The sequence below is a fragment of the Polypterus senegalus genome, chromosome 10, assembly GCF_016835505.1.
Source record: "Polypterus senegalus isolate Bchr_013 chromosome 10, ASM1683550v1, whole genome shotgun sequence".
NCBI lineage: Eukaryota > Metazoa > Chordata > Cladistia > Polypteriformes > Polypteridae > Polypterus > Polypterus senegalus.
This window is the reverse complement of record NC_053163.1, coordinates 159,072,569-159,094,709: the sequence shown is the minus strand read 5'-3', so window position 1 is coordinate 159,094,709 and position 22,141 is coordinate 159,072,569. Positions and strand designations below refer to the sequence as shown.

The 22,141-nt window shown below is 43.5% G+C and overlaps 1 protein-coding gene across 1 annotated transcript in view; it reads right to left on the bottom strand.

Annotated features, from left to right (window-relative positions):
• Nucleotides 1-11,423: 11,423 nt before the first annotated feature.
• The window catches only part of si:ch73-60h1.1 (calcium/calmodulin-dependent protein kinase type IV), a 107,521-nt gene continuing 96,803 nt past the window's right edge, over nucleotides 11,424-22,141 (bottom strand). Inside the window, exons 9-11 of the mRNA XM_039764632.1 lie at nucleotides 20,897-21,023; nucleotides 12,297-12,449; nucleotides 11,424-12,222 (exon numbers count right to left, since the gene is read on the bottom strand). Coding sequence (XP_039620566.1) covers nucleotides 11,857-12,222; nucleotides 12,297-12,449; nucleotides 20,897-21,023 — 646 coding nt within the window. The 3' untranslated portion in view covers nucleotides 11,424-11,856. The remainder of the gene's footprint in view (nucleotides 12,223-12,296; nucleotides 12,450-20,896; nucleotides 21,024-22,141) is intronic.

Sequence of the window (22,141 nt, the reverse complement as noted above, 5' to 3'; positions counted from 1 at the left end):
CAGTTTACGCGCAATACGAACTACCGCCACCTCCCGTTCGGAGGTTGAAGTGTGCGTCGTGTGCCAAGAGCGTGTCTGAGGTCCGCACGGAGGATTTTTTATTCTTTAACGGTAATGCGCAGTTTGTTGGCTCTTATGGAAGACAAAATGAGACTTAAAAAGTGAGTGAATAGATAAATAAATAAATAAATAAATAAATAAATACTTGCTATGAATTAAAGAATAAACAAATAAATATGCAGAATAAATAATAACAATAATTTACATGTATTTATTCACATCAAATATGTATCGATTTATGTTCTTCCAGATTTATGTATTATTTGATTTACGTATTGATTGATTTATCTATTTCCAGATTTATGATTTCCGGATATATTTATTTATAGACTTATTTATTTCCATATATTTAATTTTTTTCCCGAAAATTAGCATTAGAAAATCAGGTGCGCGTCATACACTCGCGCTCTCTCTCTCTCTCGCTCCCTCTCTCTCTCTCTCTCTCGCTCGCTCCCGCTCTCTCTCTCGCTTGCTCACGCTGTCTCTCTCTCTTTCGCTCGCTCCCGCTCTCTCTCTCTCTTTCGCTCGCTCCCGCTATCTCTCTCTCTCTCTATGTCTCGCGCTCTCTCTCGCGCTCTTGTTTTTGAATCAGTTTAGCGTGGCACAATGCATGGATAGTAGCAAGTGTTTAATATGGCGTTATTTCAGTGCCACTATTCTGAGCGCACGTAAAAAAATATTGCAAGTGCAAGTGTTGCATTTTGAGGAGAAATTTATTTTGAGCGTACAAAAGCTGAATTTGAGTGAACAAAATTCATTGCTGCGTGCAAAAAATGTATTTCAGTGTTTGCACTTATCCATATACACACACACAATAGCACCCCTCTCGCTCAGTTTTTCATTTGCGCTTGCTCGCAATGTGTTGCTTGCGCTCACAACATTCTCTGCTGCAAGCGCTCAACTCTCTGTACACCGTTATAAGTGTGCCACAAAACCAACCAATCACAGACTTGGTTTCAAAAATTCTGATTGGCTCTTACGGTCTCCAATCAGCTCGCTAGCTGCTGCATTCGGAAACAGTCCGAAATGTAGCTAAATCCAGCTAAACTCAATTAAACCCCAATTTGCGGATAATATCTTTAATTATTTTCTCTTCTTTGGCTGCAAAGTAAATCAAAACTCCCTCTATCTGCAAGAAGCGAGGCTGAGTGGACAGTGTTTCCGGTGTCCGGAATGCAGCAGCTAGCGAGCTGATTGGAGACCGTAAGAGCCAATCAGAATTTTTGAAACCAAGTCTGTGATTGGTTGGTTTTGTGGCACACTTATAACGGTGTACAGAGAGTTGAGCGCTCGCAGCAGAGAATGTTGTGAGCGCAAGCAACACATTGCGAGCAAGCGCAAATGAAAAACTGAGCGAGAGGGGTGCTATTGTGTGTGTGTATATGGATAAGCGCAAACACTGAAATACATTTTTTGCACGCAGCAATGAATTTTGTTCACTCAAATTCAGCTTTTGTACGCTCAAAATAAATTTCTCTTCAAAATGCAACACTTGCACTTGCAATCTTTTTACGTCGCTCAATATTTTTTACGTGTGCTCAGAATAGTGGCACTGAAATAACGCCATAGTTTAAGCTCCTTCACGGCGAGAGAGAAACTAAAAGTAATTTTGGAAGCGAAGAAGATAGGAAATTGGGCAGCAGGTCGCAAGTACGGTGTTCCAGAGTCATGTGTGCGAGACTGGCGACGGAAGAAAGAACAACATTCGTCATGCAACCAAAACAGAAGGGCATTTCGCGGAAAACGTGCCCTAAACGCTTCCTATACAGGGTGGTCTAGATCTAATTATGCAGATCCAGATCGTCTGGATGACTTTGATTTATGTGGGGATGATTCCAGTTCGGCGAGAAGACGATTCTTCATGTCGTCAGTTCGCACACTTCTCGATGGTCCGGGATTTTTCGGGTGATTTTCTATGTAATAAACTTAATAACTTACAGTGTAATGAAAATGGCAAAATTAGATCTGGACCACCATATACAATAATCACAACGTGGTCATACACAGGGCAAAATGATTTTTGCAGTTTTCTTTGTAAAAATTAGGGTGCGCGTCTTACACGAGGGTGCCTGGTACACGAGTAAAGTGTATTTAAGTATTTCTTCATCTCAGTGTTAAAGAGGTTGCCAGGCTTAACCTTTTTCTGTAGCCCAGCTTGTCAGATGGATTGTACTGATCTGCACTCCATTACCTTGGCCTTGCTTGGATGGGAAGAAATGCCAGCGGAGCACAGGGGCCCACAATGTTTCTCAAGCCTATGTATGTTCCTGTTTTGCTATGAAAACAGGGGTCCCAGTGCACTACTTTTCCTAGGGGCCTGTGATGATGTTAAGATGACCCTGACAGCGAGCTGGCTTTCTTATTGTCTAATGACAGCTAGCAAAAAACAACAAAAAAAACAGAAACCATTTTTATCCAGTGGCCAATGCTTTACAGGTTCTTATTACTGCCCTAAGCTCATCAGCTAATGAAGTTGAAACAGGAGAACCAAATGATTTTTGTTTCTCTTGAAGGGATTTCTGGTTATTTTTGCAGAGCTAAATGCAGAGGTCGACACAGATGAAGACCCACACTTGTTGGACAGACGTCAAGAGGATGCCCACCACCTTCACTACAGTTTCCATGTGGTAACCAATGTGTGGACCAGGGCTGTCTTAACAGAATTATAGGCTCCCGGGGAAAGCATTGCAATGAGGCCCCTACCTACACAACCACTCAGCAAATCACAGCAGATTAGCATGGGGCCAGGGCTGCTGAGAGAAAATCCGGGCCTCGGTGCAAAGAAGGTGTTTGGGCCCTTATACAAAATTCTACACACATGTATGTGTATATATGTACATTTATATATGTATATATATAATGTTTTTCATTTCTAACAATCGTAGATTACATTGATACATTTAGATAAGTATGTATAGGTTGTGAGAAGTCAGCCCAGACACAAACAGACGGACACCAGCAGTTACAAAAACACACACATTTATTAAAACAAGGTCCCAAAATCCAAGTCCCGCACACACACAGTGCTCCAGCACCAAACACCCTTCAGTTCAGGGCCTCTCAATAGTCCTCCTTGAGCCGCCTTTCCTCCTCACTCCCGAGCGTTGCCTTTTCCCACCCGACTCCGGCTCTCTCACTGTAGGAAGGTGCCCCCTTTTATATTCACACGGATGTGCTCCAAGTTCTCCCTGACGTCCTTCCGGCGGCACTTCCTGGTGTGGCGGAAGTGCCGCATGAGCACCCGGAAGCACTCCGGGCGTCCCTGGAAGGTCCTCCACCAGCACTCCCAGGTGTGGCAGAAGTGCATACATCCCGGGCTCTATGAAGCGGGGAAGACTGGGGTGCGAGCGGCCCCGTTGGACATGCCAAGAGAGGTTTTGGTTGCCAGGGTGCTGGTCGACATTTGGAGTAAAGGAAGGTGTCGGGCAATGGCATCAGGGCAACGTCTCCACCCCTGTTTCTACCAGACTTAGCTGACAGAGGGGCAATGTGGCGAACGTCTGGGGGTCATGCCCAGCCGGGACGCTTAGAAGGACCATGAGGCGCCCTGGTTAGTGTTTTTGTGAATTTCCACTTGGGATTAATAAAGTATCTATCTATCTATCTATCTATCTATCTATCTATCTATCTATCTATCTATCTATCTATCTATCCTGCCTACTACACTAAAGTTAATGTCTATCTATCTATCTATCTATCTATCTATCTATCTATCTATCTATCTATCTATCTATCAGTTATATAGTGCCTTTCATATCTATCTATCTATCTATCTATCTATCTATCTATCTATCTATCAGTTATATAGTGCCTTTCATATCTATCTATCTATCTATCTATCTATCTATCTATCTATCTATCTATCTATCTATCTATCAAGACTGGGGGTTGGCGCTCTCATGTAATCCTTTCTCCTCTTGTTCCTCTTGCAGTTCACCCAAAGACCCGGCCTCTTGATGACATCACCACCGGTCCACCCACTGTTAATGTTGCCTCTGGCCAACACTGATGACGTCATTTCCCATACCCAGACTCCATCATGCCGTCACATCAGTTCCTGTTATGGCCAACCTGACTCCACCTCTTCCTTCTCCCCACCATATTTAAGATCAGTTGTTAATCTGTTAGCCAGTTCCATTTTGAACTCCGCCTGTAAATGACGTGTTTTCTTTATTTTTGACCTGTTACGTCAAAGTTGTCCGCGCACAATCTTCAATGGCCAATATCACACAATATTCTTCTCGACACGAAAATCAACCTTTATCTAATTTTTTTTTAAACCTTTATTTATTTTTGAATTCCCCTATGGGATTATTAACATTTCTATAACGATTCTAATCTAATAAAGTTGTACTGCTTCTTACTGCAGATAATAAAACAACAAATAATATGTTAATTTCCTTTTAAAGTAGACATTGTGAGTCTTCCTTTTAAGTGTCACTTTTAAAACACAAAGTTTGTAGCTTTTGAATTGTAGGACCCGTATAGCACCACGTCGTCTGGTTCTGAGCCGGGATAACGTCTGAGACTGCTGGAGAGTGGGAAGGGTCTACAAGCTGGTGGGCGGGGTCTAAAGGTGGCGGGCGTGGTCATATAATCTTATCTCGAAAGTCTCTAAAGTCTGTAAGAAAGGCGCTATATAGCGCCCGACCCGTCACAGACTATGCAGAGGCATGTGTACAATAACACAGGCTTTTATTTATCTTCAGCTGGAGGGCACGTCTTCCCCATAATCCCCCCAGCCACCACACAGTCCCAAAAGCCCTTAAACAGGTACACCAATACCACAATCCTTCCTCTGGCACCAACAATCCTCTCAGGCAACCTCGTCCTCTTCCTCCCGATTTTGGCTCCTCGAGTGGTGGTGGCTGGCCCTTTTTATAGCCCACCCAGAAGTGCTCCAGGTGCTTGATCACCTGTGCCTAATTGCACTTCCGGGCGGGGCTGTAGAGATGTCCATGTGGGCTCCAGGATCCATGCAGCACCCCCTGGCGGCCAACCCCGATTCCCACAGGGTTGGGGAGAACTCCAACTCCCATGAAACCCTGTGGGAAACTGAGGCACCATTGTCAGCCAGGGAGGCTGCCACCAAGCGTCCCAAGGGAGGTAGTGAGATGTCCATGGCTGCTCCCCCAGAACATGTGCAGAAAGGGCGGCCTAGCCGGGCATGGGATCCGGCCGCCTGCCACAAATCCTACTGTCTACCACACTACTTGGTACTAGTGTCTATCGATCTTTGTGTAAAGTAAAACTTCCTAATGTTTGTGTGAAATTTACCCTTCACAAGTTTCTAACTGTGTCCCCATGTTCTTGATGAACTCATCTTAAGTCGCCATCTCGATCCACTAGACTAATGCCCTTCATCATTTTGAACACTTCAGTCAGGTCTCCTCTTCATCTCCTGTAAAGGCTCAGCTCTTTTAATCTTCATAACTCATCCCCTGTAGCCCTGAATCAGCCTAGTCGCTCTTCTCTGGACCTTTTCTAGTGCTGCTGTGTCCTTTTTGTAGCCTGGAGACCAGAACTACTCACAGGACTCCAGATGAGGCCTCACCAGTGTGTTATAAAGGTTGAGCAGAACCTCCTGTGACTTGTACTCCACACATCAAGGCGCTATATAACCTGACATTCTGTGAGCCTTCTTAATGTCTGTCAGGAATTCGATAGCTTAGAGTCCACTGTGACTCCTAAATCCTTCTCATAAGGTGGACTCTCGTTTTTCAGACCACCCATTGTGTATTCAAACCTAACATTTTTACTTTCTATTGTAATTCTTTACATTCACTGACATTAAATTTCTTTCTCCACAAATCTGCCCAAGCCTGTCTGCTGTCCAAGTTATCTGCTAATCCACCTGTCTTGGTATCATCTGCAAACTTAACCAGCTTGTTACTTCTATTCCTATCTAAATCATTTATAGATGATTTATATATATTTATATATAGCATGGGAAAGGCGCTATATAAATAAAATGTATTATTATTATTATTATTATATTAAAATTAGCAGCGGCCCTAGCACTGCCCCCTGCTGGTCACCGTTTTTAACATCACCCAATTCTAATTGACTTCCTCACCCCATCACTTGCTTCCTGTGTCTGAGCCAATTCTGCACCCATCTAAAAACATCACCCTGAACTCCCACTTCTTTAAGTTTGATGCCCACCCTGTCATGTGGCATCTTATCAAATTCTTTCTGAAAGTTCAGATAAATAATCTCATCTGCTCCACTTTGGTCGTCTCCTTTTGTTTCCTCCTCATAGAATTCCAGCCTGTTAGTAAAACACGACCTCCCTCTTCTGACCCCACGCTGACTGTCCCTAATAACTCCTGTCCTTGCCATGTGTTGCTCAATCTTATCTTTAATAATTCCTTCCATTAATTTTCTTGTGATGCATGTTAAGCTTACTGGCCTCAGTGGCGTAGCGTAGTGGGGGTGGCGGGGGCAGCCCACCCCGGGCGGCACTTTTAGGGGGCGGCAAAATTTCACAGTAAGTAATAATAATATCTTGTAAAAATTTGAACATTTCATTTCAGATTTTTGTCACTCCTACGATTCGGACCGATTGAAATGAGCACGGAATTTTTCATTACTGATTCTGTGACGAAACTGGGGAATCCCCTTTCTTTAAATGAATGTATAATAATGACATCTTGCCCATTGTAGCGACTGGCAACACCGTCTGTACTCAGTACAGTAAAACATATATACATGACTTTTTTATTTGTAACCTGTACAATACACAATAATGATGATTGTTCTTGCCGAAAAATTGTTTAGAATTACTGTATATTTTAGTCTTTTAAATTGAAATACCTAAATAAGGAGGCGGCGAAATTTTCCTCCACCCCAGGCAGCTGACACCCACGCTACGCCACTGACTGGCCTACAGTTGCTTGGATCGGCCCGGTCTCCCTTTTTATATAATGGGATGATATTTGCCATTTTCCAGTCCTTCGAAATCTCTCCAGTGCGCAGTGACTTCCTAAAAATATGTATCAAGGGTTTCTATCTGCACTCGCCCACCTCCTTAAGAACTTGAAGGTAAATATGATCTGGTCCTGGTGATTTGTTTGATTTCAGCCTCTTTAATCTCAGCAGCTCTTCTCTCTCTACAATTTCCAAATCCCTCAGTCCCTCCTTAGTAGTCCCTGTCACTGCTGTAATGTTGTTATCCACTTCCTCAGTTGTGAAGACCTCAGAAAAATACGAGTTTAGAAAATCCGCTATTTCACTGTTTGTATTTTTTAATTCCCCTTCACTATTCCTGATGCACTTCACCTCCTCCTTGACTTTTCTTTTACTACTAAAATACTGACTTAGGGAATAACAGAAGTAAGAAGAAGACACATTTTATTAAAGTGAGTGACCATTATGGATGTGATGAATGTGACACTGAGATGGCAAATTGTGCAATGTAGTGCATAGGTCTCAGCTTCACGCCATTTGATAGTGTTAATGTTTGTGATACGCCATCTGTTGGAATGACAGACACATACTGTAGCAACAGGACGGGCACACAGACACTTTTCCTTTTGTTAAGGTGGATGCTTGTGATGCAGCATCTGCTAGAAAATTGAATGGAATGCATTTTAGTGCTGCAAATATTTGTGATGCACCATCTGTTGGAACGACAGAGACATAGCAACCCAATACACACAAAGATACAGAGACACAGAGAGAGTTATGCTTTTATTAAGGTGGATAAGTGCTGGTGAAGCAAAAACTGTGGCTAGCGGCAACTTCCACAACTTTATCAGGATTTGTGCCTTTCTTAGAGAAAACTGAATATCCAAACTGATTTGAGAACAAATCGCAGAAGCTGATTACATGATAAGAACCTGCAACCTGCTGGGCATGCGCTGAAAAATTGGTGATGAGGCGTAATACCAAAGTCCCGACTCTCTTTGGGCGTCCTTCATAAAGAGTAAGAGTCCATCACGGCCTGATCATTCTGGCCCCCTAATCATCTCCTGTCTCTGATTGGCTAACTGTCTCTCACCCCTTCATTACCAAACAGCTAACATGGGATGAGTGTACTGGTGCTAAAAACGTCTGGTGGGCGCTGCGTACTGTATGCTTGGAGTGGCTCCCCACTCTCTATGTAAAGTTCTTTGAGTAGCCCTATATACATGTAACAGATTATTTTTATTATTATTATAGGGGCTACATCCTTGATCTTATGAGGACCAGGGGGTCCACCAGGTCTATTTTATCGTATGGGCACTGGCCAGGGGCCCCAGGAGCTTATGTTTCTGATGCTTATGTATGTTTCTGTTTTGCTATCAAAACAGGGCTCCCAGTGCAATATGGGGGGCCTGTGATGCTAGTAAGAAGTCCCTGGGGGTCCGCATGATTTTTACTTATGTTTGGATAACATTCATTTTTCACCAAAATAATTTCACACGTGGAGAACCACAACTGTCTGAGTATCTCTCAGCGTTTCACGTCCCACCACTGAAATGGAAATGGTGACATTCGATTGCAACACAATATTTTCTTTTTTTTTTTCTGTGAGTTTTGCTCAATGACAAAATGCTTTTCACAAGTGTATTAAATGAACAGCCTGATTTTACATCGACGTTTGAGACAAATGTCCCATAATAATAATTCTTTCTATTTATATATTAATGTCACCGTGGCAGACTGTGTATGCTGATTATCAGGGACGTGCAGTCGGGTGAGGCTCTCTGTCATCATCCATTATCCAACCCCCTATATCCTAACTACAGAGTCATAGGGGTCTGGTGGAGCCAATCCCAGCCAACACAGGGCGTGCAAGCACACACACACACACGCCAAGAACACACTAGCGACAATGTAGAGTCGCCAATACACCTTACCTGCATGTCTTTGGACTGTGGTAGGAAGCCCACACAGACATGGGGAGAACATTCAAACTCCACGCACGGAGGACCCGGGAAGCAAACCCAGGTCACCTAACTGTGAGGCTACCCACTGCGCCACCGTGCCGCCCCCTCTGTCATCATGAAAAGTAAAAAAACTAATAACGATAAAATAAATGTGCCCCGGCGGCTTCCCAGGTCCTCCCTGCGTGGAGTTTGCATGACCTCCCAGTGTTTGCGTGGGTTTCCTCCCAGAGACATGCAGGTTAGGTGGACTGGCGAGTCTAAATTGTCCTTGGTGTGTGTGTGCCCTACGGTGGGCTGGCACCCTGCCCTGCCTTGCGCCCTGTGTTGGGTGGGATTGGCTCCAGCAGACCCCGTGACCCTGTAGTTAGGATATAGCGGGCTGGATGATGGATGGATAAATGTGTCCACTGGTCTGTGCTATAAATTTGTTTCCTGTATGATTCCAATGATCATTTTTATAGTTAAAATCGCTGAATTGGCGCATTTCCTGTTCAAATACAGCAGAGAAACGCGAGGTGCGCACCAGTGACGAGCCTCGCCTCCCCTCGGACTGCGCGCTCTAGCACACTGACGGGGTTTATGCGCATGCCTGTCGCTGCCTCTCTGTGTGTTGCCAATATAAGGTGTGTAGACACGTTTATTATACACCCTGACTTTCCACAGTCTGACTAATATCTTTAATAAATGTGTGTGACATATTTAGTGTTGCTGATCGGATACAAAACCTCAGTGAAAAGGCTCAAGGTGGAGCAGACAGTACCATGCCGGCCTGAAGGGGGCGCATGTGAGCTCATCAGATACTCGTTGCCGCTGTTCGTCTACGCAGAGGCGCCGAAAAGTTAGCGACATCAGAAAGTCAAGTGCACTGCAGCGGGCCGTTTGTTTTTATTTTTTGTTCCATTTGAGTGTCAAAATGGAAGATTAAAGACTTTTAAAACTAAAGGAAAACAAAGAGGACTTTTACAAGAAAGGGAGGGAGATTTTCGTGGAGAAGGAAAGGCGCATGGACTGCATTTACAAATAAAGGATAAGACCATAAACGGTTTTCAATTTTATAAAAAATGGGATCAGACTAAGAAAAGAAACAATCCAATAGATAAAAACTAATATTTGACTTTAAATAAAGTATTCTTTTGTTGTTCTTGTTATCCTTTTGTTGAGCAGTCTGTATTAAAATTGATTAAGGCATCAGAATTAAAAGCTGTTAAAAACAACTAAATATTTCTATTAAAGTCAAAATTGCAATCCGTTCTTTTTTTGTACACCACTCCGTGTTAATTTGTATTGAATGAGTCTGAATTGTGGAATTGCAACGGCAGATTTAGAACACATGGAGGGTGAGGAGTAAATGCGCTCTGCCCGCTATAAATGTAACGTTCTTTATCAGCCAAATATGCGCCTTACCTGTGTGTGTGTAAAGAATGAGATATGAAACATAACCAGTAGTCCATGTGCATGCTGGCTGCCCACTGAATAGTGAAAAAGCGACTCTTTGGGGTACCCAGATTTGAAAATTTCACTCTGAAGGAGTCACCAGCCATGAACCTCACCGCACGTCACTGTTGACTATTCTGCGTATTTTACCTGTGGACGTATTGCGGCACTCGGATATGGAGGAATATTTCGGACAAAATGAAATAAATAAATAAATGCGTAAATAAATAAAAGTACTGTGAAATGTGAGCATAAATAAATAAATGTGCCATGAAATGACAGCCTTAATAAATAAATATGGCTGTATTAGTTTAGGTACTTTGACATGGAATGCCCAAAGCAGCTCCACCTAATATTTTGAACTGAACAACTTTACCACTGATCAGAGCTGTACAGTTGTTTGAAAAAGTAGCTGCGAATATGCAACTGACTTTCTACTCGTAAAACAAGGGTCAAATACTCAGTTCTAAAAGGGCCGCCAACATTGTAATTTCTTCCGATAAATCTTCAATTCTCTCTCTGAAATACGTAATATCTTCGGCAGAATCCATTTCATCGGCAGTAGTAAGCATTTTTCTAATTAATTCTTGTGCTATCGATTCACCAATCAGTAACTAGAGGGCGTGTTAGAGCCCACCCTCTCAACTTTGACGAGTGAAAGTGACAGTTTTATTTCAAGCCGTATTTCATGACGGTTTGCAGGAATATTACGGACAAAATGAAATAAATAAATAAGCAACGAAAAACATATTTCGTGACACATTTATTTATTTATGCTCTCATTTCATGACATATTTATTTATTAAGGCTGTCATTTCATGGCACATTTATTTATTTATGCTCACATTTCACAGTACTTTTATTTATTTACGCATTTATTTATTTATTTCATTTTGTCCGAAATATTCCTCCATACTCGGAGGCTCACGAGCGCAATATAAAAATTATAATTTTTTTTTGTATAATTTTTTCAATTATTGCTTTTCATGAAATCAGTCACGGATGTCCCATGATACTTTTGTTTCCCTTATTTAGTTTCATTTTCCCTTCATCGTTATTAGCACCAAATGCATTACCCGCCATAAACCTGCCGGATTTATTTGATTGGCTGATTCATTTCAAGTCATCCCCCAAGTAGCCTGACCTCTCTGTTCTGACGTCCTGTTTCATTCTGAAATGTGACATGTGACCCAGCAGTCCTCCTCATAATGTTTGTACACAATGAAGAAGCTGCCTCTTCTTCCCCAACATCACTTTATTACTAAGTATGTAATTATAGAGATGCCTCTGTCCTCCTTCTGCCATGATGGCACAGCTGGCACTCCTCAGGGTGCAAAATATAAACATACTTGGCAGAGAGGTCGGCACAGCCATTGCCATATCTTCAAACTGTTTCAGGCTGTGAAGATGAGCGTGAGGCCCTCCATAGTTTCAGTCCCATGGACAGGTCCACTGTGCCCCCCACATTTCCTCTGACTTGACTTCCTCTCTAAGGTTGCTGCTTCTTAGACTGGGATGGTGGCGTCTCCCGGCTCTTCCTGGGGTTCACCGTCTTTGTCGAGCTGGTCTTCAACCTGACTGTTGGTTTAGAGGGGCCCTTGGTGGTGCTGGTGGTGGTGTTGCTGCCAGTCTGGCCTGATTTGCCCCCACCCTTTGAAGAGCTTGTGGTGGTCAGACCAGAGGAAGCGCTGGCCACTGGTTTGACCAGGTGGCTACTGGAATGAGGTTCGCCTGCCTCACTGGTATTTCCGTTTGGACGCCCAGCTTCACACTCAGGCTGGCGGCTGTTTCGGGATCCCTCGTGGTCTCTGTGGTTGCCAATGCGACTGGTGGCCACCACGGCCTTCACAGCTGCCTGTGGAGACAGTGAGATACAAGGCCGGGTTGAGTTCTCGGGGGCACATTTGAATGGCACTCTTGCCAACTCACCTTTAGCTTGCGGCGAGCATTGAACTCCTGGAGCTTCTTCTGTGTGGTGTCCATGTGGGAGAAATGGGCGGCTTTACCCGACACCCAGGGGTGCTGCAGAGCCTGCTGGACATTTAAGCGATTCAGGGGGTCCAACACAATGAGCTTTGACACCTGGAAGAAAGAAGGAGAGATTAAAAGAGCCGAGCGGAGGGTCTCAGAAATGAACACTGGGACACCCTGCACTGTCCTTCATTGATGTGGTGCCCAGAAAACACCTTAACATTTTATTATACAGTCATGTGAAAAATTAAGTGCACCCCATGGAAATTGTTGACTTTTTCCATATACATGCAAGTCCATAACTGTTTGGGCAGCGACACTGTAAGAGCCAATCCTGGAGAGTTGAGGTTAATGTTAAATTTACTTAAGTGTGGCTTCTTAATTTCAACAGAACATCAGTTTCTCATAATTACTTAGAAATGGTGTAGTCCTTTACCCCATGTACAGTAAGTTATCATGAAAGAGAACTATACACTCACCTAAAGGATTATTAGGACCACCATACTAATCCGGTGTTTGACCCCCTTTCGCCTTCAGAACTGCCTTAATTCGACGTTGCATTGATTCAACAAGGTGCTGAAAGCATTCTTTAGAAATGTTGGCCCATATTGATAGGATAGCATCTTGCAGTTGATGGAGATTTGTGGGATGCACATCCAGGGCACGAAGCTCCCGTTCCACCACATCCCAAAGATGCTCTACTGGGTTGAGATCTGGTGACTGTGGGGGCCATTTTAGTACCGTGAACTCATTGTCATGTTCAAGAAACCAATTTGAAATGATTCGAGCTTTGTGACATGGTGCATTATCCTGCTGGAAGTAGCCATCAGAGGATGAGTACATGGTGGTCATGAAGGGATGGACATGGTCAAAAACAATGCTCAGGTAGGCCGTGGCATTTAAACGATGCCCAATTGGCACTAAGGGGCCTAAAGTGTGCCAAGAAAACATCCCCCACACCATTACACCACCACCACCAGCCTGCACAGTGGTAACAAGGCATGATGGATCCATGTTCTCATTCTGTTTATGCCAAATTCTGACTCTACCATTTGAATGCCTCAACAGAAATCGAGACTCATCAGACCAGGCAACATTTTTCCAGTCTTCAACTGTCCAATTTTGGTGAGCTCGTGCAAATTGTAGCCTCTTTTTCCTATTTGTAGTGGAGATGAGTGGTACCCGGTGGGGTCTTCTGCTGTTGTAGCCCATCCGCCTCAAGGTTGTGCGTGTTGTGGCTTCACAAATGCTTTGCTGCATACCTCGGTTGTAACGAGTGGTTATTTCAGTCAAAGATGCTCTTCTATCAGCTTGAATCAGACGGCCCTTTCTCCTCTGACCTCTGGCATCAACAAGGCATTTTCGCCCACAGGACTGCCGCATACTGGATGTTTTTCCCTTTTCACACCATTCTTTGTAAACCCTAGAAATGGTTGTGCGTGAAAATCCCAGTAACTGAGCAGATTGTGAAATACTCAGACCGGCCCGTCTGGCACCAACAACCATGCCACGCTCCAAATTGCTTAAATCACCTTTCTTTGCCATTCTGACATTCAGTTTGGAGTTCAGGAGATCGTCTTGACCAGGACCACACCCCTAAATGCATTGAAGCAACTGCCATGTGATTGGTTGATTAGATAATTGCATTAATGAGAAATTGAACAGGTGTTCCTAATAATCCTTTAGGTGAGTGTATATTGTGATGTAACCAAGGGTGTTAGCAAGCCCCAGATCCCCAGATGTGAACACACACAGAGTCCCGGGAGCAAATACAAGTGTGTTAATTACACCACACGCCTTTATAAGTTACAAAAAGCACAAAAACACTGTTTTTTCTCTCCTCACTATAGTTTTTCTCACCACCGCACTGCCCTCCTCCAGTTAAGTGTTGCCTTTCTACCTCCCAGCTCTGACTCTCCTGGATAAAGGAGTGCGGTCCCTTTTATTACAGACCCGGAAGTACTTCCGGTGCCAGGGCCACACGGGTCACACAGAAGTCCATTATAACAGGGAGCTTGTTTCCCTACAGCACCCTATTATGGTATGGTGACCCAGCAGGGCTGCTCTGCCAGACAACATCTCCCGGCATGCCCTGCTGGTTTCCCACTGGGGCTCGATATTCAGGGCTGCTGCCATCTAGCGTGCTGGGGGAGTAAAAACCCCCAGTGACATTTCTTTTAATCGGGCTGTCCGTCCATGCTTTTCCATGTTTCCTTCTGGGTCTGATCCCTTCTTCCTCCCCGGCTGGGATACCGGGATTACATAGATATTGTGGGGACTGATGGTTTCACCACACACACACGTTTATTTACGCTATTTACAACAGAGTGCACAAAACCCAGTGCCACAGCACCAGTCACCCCTCAAGTCCAGGCCTTCTCACAACACCTTCAGTTTTCTGGTCCGGCACCACTCCTCTCCTCCGAGCTCTGTCCTCTTCCAGCTGACTCCAGCCATCGAATGGAGGGAGGTGGCCCCTTTTATGCAAGCCTGGATGGGCTCCAGGTGCTTCCCGACACTCCTCCGCGGACACACTCCTGTGTGGCGGAAGTGCCGGCTGTGCACCTGGAAACACTCCGGGTGTCCCCCGTCTTCTAAATCCCAGCACTTCTAGTTGTGGCGGAAGTGCTGAGGTCCAGAGCTCTGAAGGCAGCGGGGCACCCCCTGGCAGCAACCACGGGCCCCTACAGGGTTGAGCTTCCAAGCTCCCTACCCATGGTCCCCAACGCAACTAGGGCGGTCGCCCCCACATGGTCTGGGGAAGGTGCAAGCCCTCCTCCGATCCTCCTGGGCGTGCCGAGTGGGTCGCCTCCCCAGCCTTCTCTGACAATATACATATATACACACATACATGTTGTCACACATGTGCGCATGGGAGGCAACTAAAGGGCTTGAATGAGGGTAATTCCATGCCAGACCAGGGGGTGGTGGTGGTGTGCATTAACCCTTTTTCCTCTGCAGACCAATTCCGGGAAATTCCGCCTGGCCCCGATGACGTCACCTCCAGTTCTGGGGCCAATGACGTCACTTCCGGTTTCAGGCCTGATGATGTAATTTCCAGTTCGAACCCCGGTGGCTTCAATTCCTCTGCCTGACCTTGAAACCACCATTTTGTATCCTGTAAATCAGTTCTGTCTTTTCTGAACCCAACTTACATTATATGGCACCTTTATATGGTGTTTTGTCCATTCTTTACACAGTATATATAGTAACAGGGTGTATGTTAAGCCAGTTAGGAATCCTTGTCATTGCTAACACACACTGTAAATAAGCTGGCAAACAGGAGATTGGCATACAGTTTTCTGACCGTTTCTAATATGAACGTTCTACATGTGGTCCATATGACCATAGACCAAACTTAGAGAGAAATGAAATAAGATAAAAAAGCCTTAAACAGAACTTTTCTTAATCAAGAACTTTTCTTTTCATCTAATAAATGTGGGTTAAGATTCCAGCTGTGAGTTGAGCATGTGCGGCATATTGATTTGAGCACCATGATCAGAGATAGCATTCTACTTGTAAGATTTGATCGTCGGCAGAAAATTGTTATCTATAAAGAACTAATCAGTTCTTGAGTAGCAGTGATGTACTGGTGAGAAGAAGGAGTATGCTCTTGAGTTTGGATTTAGAAATCTCCAGGTGTCTGATAAGTTGTGATCAACTACAAACTGTGTAATTGTTTTTGCAGTGTTAGATGTTATCGCCCTTGTGGCTGAAGACCTATCCAGTGTGATGGATGGCCGGGATGCAGGCTGCTAGATGTTGTCTTACCTGCAGCACAGAGGTGCCCTGGATTCCCGCAGGGCACCATGGGAGATGGAGTTTGGCTTCACAGCCCTGCTGGGTGCTGTGGGTGCCATCGTGGGATGCTGCAGAGGAGACTTGAGGATTTTTATTTTCTCTATGTAGAAAAATATAAGTCTTTATCTGACCCAGAAGTGCTATGGAATCACATGGACAGAAGGACAGGAGCACTTCCGAGTCAAGGACTATGTAAAGGACTATGGGAAACCCAGAAAGCTGAGCCGGTGTTGGGAGGTAGAGTGACAGAGCTGCTGGAAGGAGAGGAGGATTTATTGTATTATTATTATTGTTTATTGATTGGTTTATTGGTGGTGATTGCGGTGCACTGTGGCACCATTGAGAAAAGAAGAAATTAAAATTATTTCTAGTACTTTTACTTGGTGTCCTGGGGCCTCATGTATAAACGGTGTGTACGCACAGAAATGTTGCGTAAGAACTTTTCCACGTTCAAATCGTGATGTATAAAAGCTACACTTGGTGTAAAGCCACGCACTTTTCCACGGTACCTCATATCTTGTCGTACGCAAGTTCTCCGCTCGGTTTTGCAGACTGGCGGCACCCAGCGTCAAAGCAATGGTACTGTTCTTGTGTGATTACTCTTTATTTTCATGACGCGGCTTTATAAATACAGTACACTGAAACTACCGCATATTGTTTATTAGTGTAATGCATCTGATTGTAATGAACTCGTAACAATATAATGGTCCAGGGAACAGCCATAGTATTCCAAATACCATAACTGCTTTAGTGTTGTTACTCTCACTTCTCCTTCTTCTCCTTCTTCTTCTTCTTCTTTCAGCTCCTCCCGTTAGGAGTTGCCACAGCGGATCATCTTTTTCCATATTACTCTCACTGCACCACTCAGAGTATTTATATCACTGTATCTGAGTGTGAATCACAGCAGCAGCTGATCAGAAAGAGAATTATCGGTATACGGCATTAAGCACACGCTGTCTCAGCCACTGCAAAATGTTTTAAAGCCTTTCCTGTACGGACCTCGCGGTTCAGAAACAGTTTAATCCCAAGAACTTTAAATGCACTCAATCAATTGCACCTTGTAGAACTGTTAGGACTTATAAGTACAATCACCTCACTGTAAACTTGCACTACAGTTATAATATCTCACAACCTGAGCCACTTTATAAAGCGCGTATTTACATATGATGACGATATCATTTTTAAGATGAAATGCAGCAAAATATGTTTATTAAATTATACAGATAAAACTTGAACTTCATTTAAATAATCTATATTCTTCACTGGGACTGGCGTGAAGGATTGAATAATTAAACATGTACTACGAAGATATTTCAGTGTTCCTTAAACTTTTTAAAGAATCAGCGCTCTAAGTTTACAGATGGCTTAACATCTTTTACAGATGGCAATCGGTTACTTGGAGAAAGAAATGCAAGAGCTGCATGGGCGGCCACGCCAATATACATTGAATATAAAACAGAAAGAGAAAATAACGACAGCTAAAAACGCAGCGGCAAATTTCGACAAAAGTTAAATGCTTGTGTCATGAGCACGAGGCGGCTAGTGTCTGCAACGGACGTGGCCATCCACCGTGCATAAGATACCTCACTGACGGGCGGGCGAAGGAGCCCAGTGCCACCACAAGCCTAGAGCCGCCCCTGAGCACTGCTGCAATAAATAATTTCATCGATGGTCGTGCACAATCGCTGCCTTTTCATGGCGACTGATATCTGAGCTTTCAAGTTTCTCCAAAACGCTATGTCACTCGATCAACTTCCTTTTGTTGATTATACCACGGTTTAATTAAACAAATAGTATATTTTTCCATTGCCTCCACTTGGTATTCGCTGAAATTGTTATATTTTCCCCCGTGCTTTTCCCATTGTCTTTTCACAGAAGGCTGAACTTAAGGGCGATTTATATTGATTTGCATATTCAAAGAGGCGTAATTCGGGGAGGATTTGGGGCGTTACATAATGCGCGTGCACAAGCATTAGTTTTCATGCTGATCGGGATTTATGTAGCGGAAGAATGTGGAAGTTGGAGTACGCACAGATTCCTGCATCTGGATTTTTCTGTGCGTAAACACATTTCGGCTTTGGTGCTTACGCCATGTTATAGTGCGAGTTCTACGCACGGCGTTATACATGAGGCCCCTGGACGTTTGTCTGCAGGGTTTGAGGAGCGACAACGCCCTCTAGTGTCACACCAGGTCTAGGTTTAAAACACATCTAAAGTTTCTGGCCTTTATAATTTTATTAATGTTCGGATTAGGAATGGATACAAAAATGTTTTGGATGAAGTCTCTGTCATCCACATTGGGTGCTTAGATATTTATAAAAAACACTTTACAATTAAATAAATGACAATATTGTCCCATATTGCCCTTCTGAATCAGATAGTACATTTGATATTACAAATGAAATTGTTCTATGTATTAAGATTCCCACACCCCTAAGTGTTTTTTTTTTTTTTGTATAACTGCAGTGGAATATTTGGCCAGTCCAATCTCTTTGCAACAGAGACTGATCCTTGCTTAATATGTTGGTCTTCTGTGAAAATACTTTCTTGCCGTTTAGACCTGTTAAGTGAGAGAATCTTTTCTTTCACTTTAATTCATGATTAAGACCTTTGACATTCCAGCTCACAAAGTTCACTGTTTGGTCGTAGAGACATTGCTTCTGAATGTTTGTTGATATTTTGCAGTCTTAAATCAAGGTGGTAAATTATTACATAATATAGCTTTAACCTTAATTTCCAGTTTTGCCAGGAGTTATTGCTATGAAACCTATTTTTGTGTTGGCACACACTTACAATTGCAAGGGTTAAAATGATAGATTAGAAATAGCTTGCTCTCTATCTCTCAACCCCACGTGTGGCTAGACCACACTTCACAAAGTCCCAGTCCTCCGACATACTTAGAGACACAGCACATCCAAAACAAAACAAGCCCCCCAGCAGCGGTGTAGGAGGATGAAAGTAGAAATTTCTACAGTTCAAACACTATAAACCAAGAATATAACTGGTTTTCTTCAGTATGAATTTTCCTCTATTTTTGTATGAACTGGTTAGCTGTGAATGTACTAAAACTTTTAAATAAGATATTGGTCTGTGGAGATATTTGAGAACGTGTCATACTATTACCAGAACTGTTCTATGAAGCCAACAAAAAGCCACAGGACTTTGGTAATTTTGAACAAATTCAGCTACAGACGCAATTTTCATCATTTTGGTTCTGTACGCCACCACAATGGAAGTGAAGAAATAAATACAGTACATGACTGAAGTGTAGGCTTTCAGCTTTAATTCAAAGGGTTTAAAATATCATACGAGCTGTTTAGAAATGACAGCCATTTCTGGACATGGCCCCGCTATGTTCGGGCCCAAAAGTATTTGGACGTTTGACTGACAAGCTGCTCCATAGCCAGGTGTGAGCAGGTCCCTCATTATTTGATTAACTGTTAAGCAGGTAGAAGATAGTAAAATATTGGGAAAGTATTGAAATCATCCAAAAATTCAGTTTTGAGATTTTGATTAATCTCAACGTTTTAGACCCCCCTGTGTCTGATTTACTTTCTCGTAGGGAAAGTATTATAATCGTCCAAAAATTCAGTTTCAAGATTTTGATGAATCTCGATGTTTTAGGCCTCCCTGAGTCCGAAAATATCATTTTTGGAATTATGTCTTTGTCTTTGTATGTGTCTATGTGTATGTGAACATGATAACGTGAGTACACTTTCACTTAGGTAAACTAAATTTTGTATTAGGTACAAAACGTAGATTACTTATGGGTTATTTGCGTTAACTGGAAGTGATACTTTACCTTTTATTCATGCAGCTGCAGAGTCCGATTTTTTCAACTTTACTTTTATAATAATTGTTCAATATATTGCTAATTTAATTTGATTTGGGGCGGCACAGTGGCGTAGTGGGTAGTTCTGCTGCCTCGCAGTAAGGAGACCCGTCTGGGTTTGCTTCCCGGGTCCTCCCTGCGTGGAGTTTGCATGTTCTCCCCGTGTCTGCGTGGGTTTCCTCCAACAGTCCAAAGACATGCAGGTTAGGTGCATTGGCGATTCTAAATTGGTGTGGGTGTATGTGTGTGTTTGTGCCCTGCGGTGGGCTGGCACCCTGCTCGGGGTTTGTTTCTTGCCTCACACCCTGTGTTGGCTGGGATTGGCTCCAGCAGACCCCCATGACCCTGTAGTTAGGATATAGCGGGTTGGATAATGGATGGATGGATTTAATTTGTTGTTGATGGCTCTATAACGTACACACTATAAAAATATATTTATTGTCTTTCAGTTCACTCCTCAAATATCCATCCCCATATCTGAGTAAACGAGAAAGTGTAGGGGAGACCAGAGGCCACTCCTTTTATCTGGCACACCTGGCATGCAGGTCAGATTTTGTGCCAGTCTCTTCGTTTTTGTAGATGCAGGACCTTTGACACCAGTTTTATAAGAAATATCCCATCATGAAATTTTGGGGGGGCCTCCCAATCTGTGAGTCGGGCCTTGAAGACAACTAAGAAGGGAAGAATGAGCAGTGACGAAAAAAACACTTCAGACCATCAAAGTGCATAGAATGGATGAGCTTGTTGATATCATACAATAAACCACAAACTAATTCTACATCTGCTAAAACGGTTAACTATTGGAAAGAATGGAGAAAATATATGAGCCACATCCATAGGACAATGACAAAGTGTGTAGCATCATCACCCAGCCCCGACACACCTTCACATGTCCTTGTAGGCCATGACCATGGTGGCTGCTTACCAGATCTTTGGCATTGAGGGACACGTCATCCCACCAGGGCGACACAAACTCATAGTCACAGGTGAGGATGCGGCTGTACATGTACTGATCCCCTCGCAGGTCAAAAAATGGCTCAAACCCACACAGCCTGTGGAAACAAAAACAGGAGACAAACTTGACAAACAGCATCAGACAACTGTAAAGACATCTGGGGGTCTTTTGTGGCTTGTTAGTGATGATGATGGAAGGAGACCAGACTAGGCATGGATCCAGTTTTAGATATTTAGTTTTTATATTATGTAGAATACATGACAAAGCAGGGCAGAACCAGACTGTTAGGGCCTGCTGTGCTCCACATAGCTTGTAATCACAGGCTTTTCCTCAAAAAACAGGCTTACTGAGGCCTAGTTACGTTAAACAGCCTCACCCCTAAACTCAAGAAGCAGGCCCCACTCAGGCCTAGTTAAGTTAAACAGCCTCACTCCTAAACTCAAAAAGCAGGCTCCGTGGAGGCCTACTTACCTAAAACAGCCTCACTCATAAACTCAAGAAGCAGGGTCCACTGAGGCCTAGTTACCTAAAACAGCCCCACCAAATATTGGAGTTTCAACCAAATATTATATTTATAGTTATGTTAGTTTGTTGAAAAACTTCTAAGCCCCTGAAAATACGGGGTGGGGGTGAACCATGTATGAAAATGTCTGTCTTTTCCAAGAAGCTCCTACAATGTGTTTGTTAAAACCTTACATTAAAACTGAAAGTCTACACTTCAACCACATCTTGATTGCTTTGTTTCAAATCCACCGTGGTGGCACACAGAACGAAAATGATGAAAATTGTATCACTTTCTAAATACTTATGGACCTGACTGTATAAAGCTTGCGTACGCACAAAAAGGAGCTCAAAAAGCGCATATGTAGCTTTCCATGCAAAAGTTGGGATTTATAAAAGTAAACTTGACAGGAAAGCTTGCGTAGATGTATGGCAGATCTGACCCATGTTGTTCTGAGACCAATGTGAGAGACTCTCCACTTCACCCAGGTAAGCCCACTCATTGTTGTTAGAGATCAGGCCCACCTCAGCGATCTAATCAAGAAATTTGACAATCAGCCATAGAGGGAGTACAGGAGAGGACTCAGCACACAGCCCCGTGGAGCACCTGTGTTAAGAGTGAGGGATGATGAGGTGTGCTACCCATTTGAGCCACCTGGGGTCTGTCTGCCAGGATGTTAAAAATCCAGCTGCATGGTGAAATGTTCAGATGTG